General features: G+C 40.4%; 1 protein-coding gene across 2 annotated transcripts in view; it reads right to left on the bottom strand.

Moving 5' to 3' along the window:
- Positions 1–285: 285 nt before the first annotated feature.
- Positions 286–9,800, bottom strand: part of ahcyl2b (adenosylhomocysteinase like 2b) — a 38,994-nt gene continuing 29,479 nt past the window's right edge. For both annotated transcript variants that reach the window (XM_053414849.1, XM_053414850.1), the window contains exons 8-17: positions 9,534–9,650; positions 9,349–9,412; positions 7,630–7,718; positions 7,470–7,540; positions 6,380–6,474; positions 5,801–5,899; positions 4,612–4,680; positions 4,427–4,505; positions 3,759–3,879; positions 286–3,282 (exon numbers count right to left, since the gene is read on the bottom strand). In XM_053414849.1, coding sequence (XP_053270824.1) covers positions 3,276–3,282; positions 3,759–3,879; positions 4,427–4,505; positions 4,612–4,680; positions 5,801–5,899; positions 6,380–6,474; positions 7,470–7,540; positions 7,630–7,718; positions 9,349–9,412; positions 9,534–9,650 — 811 coding nt within the window. In that variant the 3' untranslated portion in view covers positions 286–3,275. The remainder of the gene's footprint in view (positions 3,283–3,758; positions 3,880–4,426; positions 4,506–4,611; positions 4,681–5,800; positions 5,900–6,379; positions 6,475–7,469; positions 7,541–7,629; positions 7,719–9,348; positions 9,413–9,533; positions 9,651–9,800) is intronic.

The raw sequence follows: 9,800 nt of genomic DNA, 5'->3' as shown, positions 1-9,800 counted from the left end.
CAGGGCAGAAACTTTGTTGATTCCTGTGTTGCAATTTGTGTGTGAGGAGTAAACAAAATCTAACGACTGATGTGAGCATGTCAGAGACGTTCCTGTGACTGTGACAGACTTCAGCAGCTGCACACATGCTCCACCCCCTGGAACGATCATAAACACGCACACACACACACACACACAATCAGTCCACTATTACAACACACTGGAACACACACTAAACATGTATGAGGACGAAGCAGGTGATTAACTGTTGAAAATATTTGTGGAAATCAGAACAAAACACACTGGTTACAATTTTTTACATCTTTATTCATTAAGAGTACAGAATTTTGTAATTATTGCTCATCATCTAACATTATCACTTGCAATATTTAAACATAGGGTTCTTTTTTTCTTTATTAGACAACTTAAAACATGTTTGGGATTTTTGCCAGTTTGCACTGCATGAGGATTTACAACAATAAATACAGGAGTTGATTCTTCTTTTTCCTTCCTATACTTTTAAAGGTTGTCATATATGTATATAATAGGTATATATACACATATGATGCTGGTGTCGTCCCCCGCCCGCCCACGTTCACGGTCAGCTCACAACTGACAAAAACAAATAAAAACTTTATAAAATACATGGTTTCTCCCCCTGACACACAGGCTAGGATCCTGAGGCAGCTGTTAACGAAGCAACCAAGGCCTAGAAGAGAGGATGTGTACACACTCACACAGACATTTATACACACTCACATACACACCTCAGCTTTAAAGAGGTACATTTACTCTTTAACACACTCAAATCAAAAAGCGGAGAAATAAGACTTAAGAACTACAAGGACGACAGGTCACGCTTGGATAAGAGGGGGAGTCTCAACAGCACAAGGTGACAGTTGCACAAACATCGGCAGAGTAGTGTTGAGGTCACATGGGCTTGTGACACAGCATTAGGAATCGTCATGTGGGTGTGCAGCAGGTTTATCTGAGGAGCAGGTCTGTCTACACAGCTTTGAATTTAAAGGAATAGTTTGATATTTAAGGAGTTGAGCATAAAAGTGGACCCGAGGGGAAACTGATACTGCTTCTGACACCAGAATCGGTACAGATCACTACATTTAATAAATTCTGAATGTTTTACTAATGACAAGTGTAAAAATATCAGTAATCCCACAGTCAAACGGTCATTCTGACATTCTGTTTCCGTACAATTTGAGCAAACAATCTATTATTAAAATTAGTAAACTTATTAGCTATGGAGGTGCAGGCGGACATGTGTTGTCACGATTGGCCAGCTGTTGCCCTCTATTTCCAGTCCTTTGCTAAGCTAAGCTAACTAGCTAGTGCTGCAAATTCACAATACAGACGTGTGGTATCCAGCTTCTCGACAAGAAAGCAAATGAGCAGATTTCCTTAAATGTCAAACTATTCCTGTAAAATGATATTACTCATGTCACAAAAGGAAAAGATTGCATAAATTGTGTTGAAATATTTGAACTTCATTCAAGTCAAAGTATTTATTTTACTGGTAAAGCTTTTTGTGCCATTTTTACCTGTTCAAGACAAAATCTAATTTACTTCCACACACCACAACATTTCAGCCGACAAACTGGTGTGCTCAAACAATTTGAAGCCTTTCTGCAGGAGCAGAGCAGGCGGCGTCTCCCAGCAGGCCGGCACAGAACGGTTCAGGTGCAGTTTAGAGCCGGTGGCAGCAGGCTTCACTCGGCTGTCAGGTGAAATGACCGTCAGGATTTTCTAATTTCCTTTATCAGGTCAACCTGGAAAGAGCCGTCGGAGGATGACGACTGTACAGCTCATTATAGAAGACGCATCTAAGCCTCGCAGGTATGAGGAAGAAGATCTATATATTTTTGAGATCTTGAAAAATCCCTTTACAGGAAAATGCACATGAATTTTCAGAGAAGCTTGTTGTGTTTCTTGGATGGAAAGAAAATAAATCCTGATGGAATTCAGATTTTTGAAGATGAACCGATTCACTGTATCAGCAAGTACCAAAGAGTAGTGTTTTGTATGGTCAGTGCAGTACATCTACACAGCACCACACATTAAAGACGACCTGATTGAGGAAATCTGCGTTAGTACCGGACTGGCAACAGCTTGCTCCACATTTGGTTTGTGTTTTGTCACAGTTTTAGAAATCCAGGTTTTAAGTACATTTATCACACATCATTAGAACATTTAATTGCTTTACCTTTATGACGCATGTTGATTTCTTTACCAAAACTTATATTAGATGGCGCAAGAGAGAAAGATAGAAAAATCGTAAGTTTTCTATATAAATATCTAAATATACAGTATAACCCTTGTAATGATCTGACAACCTGTCATGCTTCGATTACAGTATCGTCTCTTTGTAAAGGAAAAGACTAACTGAAAAAAGGTTCAGAGCTCACTAAGCTTGAAATACTTTCTCTGACTTCAACATTGGTGACATGTGAGCAGCTGGAGGCCGAGAGAGAAGCAACTAATGAGATGTTTCACTGGTCATACTTAACAAAAAAGAAGCATTAAACAATTACTACAGGCTGCTCGGAAAGAACCAAACCGCATAATAAAAAGTGTTTAAAAACAGATACGACAGTAATCTCAATGAAATGATGAAAGAAAAGACTGATATGATTGGACCCCCACCCTCGCTAATATTACACAAGAGAAAACAAAAACATAATTACAAGTAGAAAAGAAAGACAACAAAAAAAAGGACAGGAAAAAGTGTCCGTCACTAAATCTTCAAAAGGTCACCTTCATTCACACAGATTTTTTTAATCAAGTTTTTTTTATATAGTATATATATTTTTTAGCATCAATAATTTCATCTTTAATAGTTAAACAATAAAAGATCTGGCAATGGGGAGGGGAGGATGAAGGGGTTTACGTACAACTCGACACACAAATGAGCGTCTAAAGAGAACGAGATAGTGGCGGTGTGACGCCGAGCGGAAGGGAAGTAAAACATCTCCCAGAAGAAAATGACGCCGGGGGAGCTAGCTAGTGGCGAATGGCAGGAGCAGCTCCGCAGAGTTAATGGTATTATTATTGTCGTCAAGCATGAATAAATAAAACGGCCGCCATAAGCACGTGGAAAACCTCTCCTCTCAGCCAACCCCCTTCTTCATCAGGCTCGGTCGGAGCTCCCCCCCTTCCTCCCCACGAATATAAAGCAAGTGTGTTGACTATTCTGTCCTCCTCTCCGTCCTCCTCCTCCTCCTCTGCAAGTCTGTGCGATTCATGGAGAATTGGTATTTCCACAGTCCGACTCCCACACTGGTTTAATACCTTAAAGACAGAGAGAGGTTTCAGTCAGATTGGGATCATTACGGTTCCATGAGACCACGGTTAACAGATCACTGATATATCAATACACGCTATATAAAGATGGGCGTCATGACAGCTGCCCAAAGTGAAGCCAAAACATCTGGATCTCCCCTGATGGTTGGTTATAGTATAGGTCATAAACGCTGCCTCTTCCATATTTGCAGATGGGAAATTTTTTCAAATTGATCATATTACCCCAGATTTATAAAATCTCATTTTTGGATGTAGCTACAAAGTAGTTTACATTAATAATGTAAACTGTAATAATACATTTTTAAATTGAGAAACTAATTATTTAATAGAATAAGCAGATTCAACAGTAGAGTCAGATTTGGTAAAATGTTGCTTAACCACAGACACTGTTATACACATTCAGAATAACTGTGATAATCTATTTAAAAGCTGTCCAGGCTGAGTGTGCAGGGGCGTTTTCATACCTATAGTAGTTTGGCTTAAAGGGTCCGTTCTTGTTCAAGCCCAGATACTTGGCCTGCTCGTCTGACAGCTCTGTGAGATGTGCGTCGAACGTAGGCAGATGTAGGCTGGCCACATACTCATCTGGAGGGCGAGAGAGAGGAGGAACATGTTAACATTCAGCAGGCGTGTGTGGCAGATTAATTCCTTCATCTCGTCTCCTCTTTGCATTCCAACGCACACATTCTCTCCATCATCTTTCTGTCAGTGTGTGTGTGATGTCACCGACAGTTTGACCTGCATTTCGCTACATGTTTGTCTGTGCAATGCATGTTTAATAGCAAATGTGGCGGCCAGCACTGCACACATGCTGTGGGCTTAACGTATGCAGGACTCATTGTACTGTGAAGAATTTTGCTATCCAGGGAGACGACTGAGCGGAACAGTTGAGGCAGAGTGAGTCGCCTATAGAGATAAATGCAATAAGCCTGCAGGCTCTCTGCTGGGGCAAAAACAAACCCTCTGCTATCAGCTCCTCGCTTGGTGGCAATTTTGAAGCCAACAAGATTATACATCTCCCTGGCCTGATCGCTTACTATTTACGTTATCTAACAGAGATTAAGACTTCTACATACTACTGTTCTTTTGTTTTACAGTCTTTCTTTGACACATCAAAGCCAGTTAATCTTACCCATCTTCTTGGGCAGCAGGTAAACATCCTGCTTGTAGCGTCCCTCTGGGGCATTGTACAACTCTATCAGAGCCAGCGCCTGCACAGAAACAAGTGCAACTTTTTCAGATTCTTCGAAGAAAAACAAAGCAAGTGCAAGGCAAAAGTCACGTACCAAAGTGTAAATAGGACAAACGTAAATCTACCTGTGTCGTGGCAGTGATGGAAAGCACAAAAGTGGGCACAGTGGAACAGCTGAGGTTCAGCAGTCGACCCTGAAGAGGAAGGAAAAGTAATATAAAGTTAGATTAAAGAGTAAATGAGGGAAGAAGACTCAGAGGTTGTGCAAAGGTGAGAAAAAGTTTGAAGTTTGAAAAATATTAACAATTTTATATAACTTAAACATTTTGAATAATACCAGTACACAAGTCAACAAAATATATAGGTCAAGTTGTTTTTAGACATTTTAATGAAGAATTACTCAATGTTATCTTTCATTTCATAAATGATTAGAATAGATGGATATTAAGAAGTCTGAGAAAAGAGCTGTGTGCTAAAAATGTCTCTAATGCAAATAAAATGATTTAGCGAGGTAATTTCTATGTGAGAATCTTCTCTTTTCAAAGGTTGGAATGTCAAAATCTCCTAACCATTTTTACATCTGACTCTGATCAGTGTATTTTTCCTCCATCTCTGTACGTTGCTGTGGTGCATCGTTTTACACCAGCAGACACGACAGTAAAGATACATTTTTTTCCTCTCCAAAATAAGATACTGCAGCTGTCTGAGATGCTGCACTGCAGAGAGACTTTGGTGGAAATCAGGTGCTGCAGAGGGTGAGATGAAGTAAAACTGTGTGTATTTAATTGTAGAAAATGTTTTCTTTGGTCTCTCGTTGTGTTGTGTTACTGTACACAAAGAGCCTCCCAAGCTGAAAATAAAAAAACTGTTACCTAAATGCTATATATTTTAGATGTATGAAAGATGATAGGTGACAGTTTAAAAACTAAACCATTTTGGATCAGAGCTGTGTGGAACATTTTGATCTGGAGGGAGGTGAGATGAGGATGGAGGAGGGGTTGAAACCTGCTTCAGATAAAAGGCAAACAAGTCTGTTTGCTTGTCCCTGTCAGACTGCTCTCATTCTGTCACAGTATGTCATACACACACACATTTTAAAAATGTGTCTATGCAGGGTAGCGCATGTCTTCAAATAATACAATTTCCTTACCCTGGTTTGTTGAGGATTTTCAACAAAGTTCAGTGAACCTCTTAACTGTGAGAGCGCATGACTCAACATGGAATTTGAGTTTAGTTGCTATGAACTGCGCTTTCAAAGTCCTGTGTGTGTATGTGTGTTTGTGTATGTGTATGTATGTATGTGTTTGTGTGTACCTCAGCCAGCAGCACTATCCTCTTGCCATCGGGCCAGATGACATGGTCCACCTGAGAGCGCACCCTCTCCCAGGTCAGCTCCGGAGTCCGCAGGCTCGTCTACAGGGTGAACACAACACCATCGACGATCATTTGCCTTAATCCATTTGCTTTCAGATTTCCGTTAGGACAAACGATCACCCATATTTTACTATTGGCCAAAAGCTGAGACCACATGTTGGGTCTTTTCCAGGGCGCAAGCAGCAGAGAACTGAGTCATGGCTTCCTCTCGTGTCTGAATCTCTTAATTTACCACAAATATAGACAAGAGGGTCCCCCGGAGTGTGCATACCTATCGCCAAAGCCGACACCCTAGCTTGCCGTGTTGGAAAAGATCTGGATCCACCCATTTCTCTGGATACGTTTTTATTAATTCTCTCTCAGGCCCCATCCCTCCAAAAAATGTCATACAAATCTGTTCGGTAGTTTTTGCGTCGTACTGCTAACTAATGAACAGACACACATGAAACCATTACCTCGTTCTCAGAGGTATTGAAAGAAAAACCAGCATTATTTAATTGGTGTTGTCTGGTAACTGACCACATCGATCTCAGTGTTGGAGTGTCCCATGTTGCAGACAATGCAGCCGTTCTTCATGCGGTCCAGGTACTCTCTCACAACCACGTTCTTATTGCCTGATGGAGAGAGGGAGAAGGTAAAAGCAGGAAAGGTTAGACTCATATCTCTTAATGACAGCCGACGGACAGAGTAGGAGAACTGGGACTATTTCATTTTTTTCCTCACTATTTCCTGTGAAGTGGCTGCACTCTAGTTTCCCACTGGGTTTAAAAACTCTCCATCCGTCTATTCATTCCAATATTTTAAGTATTTCTTATCATAGTGCTTAGACATCATTAATTAAGTCTGACAGTGTGATCTAGTCTGAGGCTTTCACCTGCCTACGTAGTGCCTTTTTAAGCATATGTGCATGTTTCTAAAATTACCAACCCTGTCATTTTTTTCAAAACGACAGGGATGCTAAGAAATGAATTGCTAATGACTCCTTTTCGGTTTGAATAAGTCACACATATGTAATCTTGAAACATGCTAATGGTGCATATCCGACTGTATTGTAAAGAAAAATGTAAAGATAACTTCACTGACAGTTTTACTCCAAATTCAACAAGATTTTTTTATTGGTACAGGCGCTCTAATGAGTCGACAGTAATAGCGTCCCCAGTATGTGACCTTATTAGAGCGAATGCTTGTACTGTTTTACAATTTCACAGCACTTTGTAACTTTATTGGCAGATTCTTGCAGAAATACCTCATTATTCTATTATTAATATCTTTCCTGTTCTACTGCATTTTCAGTCCAAAGCTTAAGGCCTGTCAGCAGAGACTCAAATAACTCTCTGCCCTGAATAAGTGTTCAAGACAAGAAGCTGCTGAGCTGTATTAACTGCTGCAGACGGATGACAGCAGCTGAAACTGTCCAATCCTACTGAACCAACAGTGACAGAATAGTGAGTTCCTCAAGGATTTATGTGCATTTAATGAAATCTGTTATTCTCTGTGGGTAAAAATGCCCATGCAGCTGTTAGTAGGTGATTAGTCGATGATGTCAAGATCCCACTGCAGAGTTTTTTATATATTTTGAGACAGAGCCAAAGAGAGACCAGAACCAAACCTGTGCAGGTGATCACGATGTCCACTTGTCTGATTACTTCGTTCAGCTTCACCAGCCTGAATCCGTCCATGCTGTAATGAGGAGAAACAGAATAAAGAACATTAGACTGATGTGCTGTCAACGCTGACAGGGACTCATAGGAAACTCAAAAAAGTCTCACCAGGCCTGCAAGGCACAGATGGGGTCGATCTCTGTGACGTAGACGATGGAGCCCATCGCTTTGAGGGCAGCACAGCAGCCTTTGCCAACCTAAGGAAGAAAATGAGATGCAATAATCCAATACACAAAATACCAGAGGTGGGACCAAGTCATTTTTTTGCAAGTCCCAAGTAAGTCTCAAGTCTTTGCCCTCAAGTCCCGAGTCAAGTCCCAAGTCAAGAGAGGCAAGTCCCGAGTCAAGTCCAAAGTCAAGACTGACAAGTCTCAAGTCAAGTCCAAGTCATTTTTAACATTTAACTCATATTTTGCAAGAATATTCTTCATTTTAAACCACTCCTACAGAATGAACACATTTGAAAAAACAAGTGCAACTGTAATTATTTGTACAAAAGTGCTAACATTGTATTTAGCATTTTAACTAGTTCCACAGCAGTTTCTGTCCTGTCCTGTGTTTATCTCATCTCATTTATCTCACCTCATATTGTCTGTGTTTGTGTGTACATGTGAGAAACATAACAAATACTTGAACATAGCAATGAACGGGGTTGTGCTTTTTATATGTCAGGGCCCTATGCTGCATTGCATTTGCAAAAGACAAAATTGGCCAAAAGTCTGTCAGTCACTTGTGCACGATGGGGACGTAGTATGATTCCAAGAATAAACAAGTTAAACAAGAATAGTCAATCTTCTTTAACTTTTTTTGAGCAATTTAATATATCTCTTGTTCTGACTTTTTTGTGATATACATGCATAAAAGGTACCTAATATTTCTATACTGAAATAATATCGGCATTATAATTGTAAGCTAATTTATTTAATGACGTTATTGTTGAGGGTTGATTTGTATTTCCGGTTTTAAGTGGGTTGTTGGTAGTGACTCTTATTTTGAAAGGGGGTTTTAAAGGAAGTGGGTGCTGTGATGAGTGAAGTTGTAAAATGAACTGAGGATAAACGGGTGTGCTGTCCCGAGCGCATGACCTGCTCTCGTGTCCTTTGTCGGCTGAAGCCGGACTTATGATACAACCAAACGCTCGGCTACATAATTATTATAACTATGATGATTTTTCAGTTGCTTTTTCTTTGGTGCCCCCTCAGGACTTGGTGCCCGATGCACAGCGCGTAGTGCGTGTTTTGGGAGCATCGGCGCTGCACACACACACACACACACACACAGACACACACAAACACGATGAATGATACAGAGCGCTCCTTAATAACATACTTTTTAATCGTTGTGTTTTAGGTAAAGGAGCAAGTCTTATCAAGTCAAACGGCATAAGTCCAAGTGAAGTCACGAGTCATTGAGGTTGAAGTCCAAGTCGAGTTGCAAGTCTCTTTACATTTTGTCAAGTCGAGTCTAAAGTCATCAAATTCATGACTCGAGTCTGACTCGAATCCAAGTCATGTGACTCGAGTCCACACCTCTGCAAAATACCAAAGATCAATTCACATAATCTGAAGAACTCTGCAGTGCATTATATAAAAGCAATGTGCTGTATCATTCCCCACTGAGGTTAAAGTGTTTTCTTTTCCAAGTTTATTCAGCAGTGCAATGCTGGCGGAGACAAACAATCTGCCAGCCTGGTTGGTTTGGAAGGACGCAACCTTTAATGTCCAGTTACTTTATAAGCAGGCAAACTATTATCTTACTTATCTTCTAACCTACATATAGATGTCAGTATTTCAGCATTATGTATAAGCCTGTATTTGTCAGCCTCACCTCTCCGTATCCACACACCACCACCTGTTTTCCCCCGAACATGACATCAGTGGTTCTCTTCAGGCTGAGGAGAGAAACACAAATATTTCACTGGCAGCCTGACATTTATTCAGACTGTGTGGAGAAGAAAGGAGGTGGATTAATTAGCAAACTGATTCATTTTTTAACAAAAGACAGTTTCTCACCCGTCTAAGATGGACTCTCTGCAGCAGTAGAGGTTGTCAAACTTCTGCTTGGTCACGGAGTCATTGACGTTCATGGCTGGGACGCACAGCTTCCCTGCCTTGGACAGCTGATACAACCTACACATAAACAGTAACATTTTGAGAAAACATTATTGAGATTCAATATTGGTTATTTATTTTAGTTTACACAGTTTCATTTATGAGAAAAAGCCATGCTGTAATTGTGTAATCATACTGTGTGTTAATGGAGAGGATGTTCACCACTAG

This window comes from Pleuronectes platessa, chromosome 22 (genome assembly GCF_947347685.1).
Source record: "Pleuronectes platessa chromosome 22, fPlePla1.1, whole genome shotgun sequence".
Classification (NCBI taxonomy): Eukaryota; Metazoa; Chordata; class Actinopteri; order Pleuronectiformes; family Pleuronectidae; genus Pleuronectes; species Pleuronectes platessa.
The sequence above is the reverse complement of the archived record's forward strand: the minus strand, read 5'-3'. Positions and strand labels throughout refer to the sequence as shown.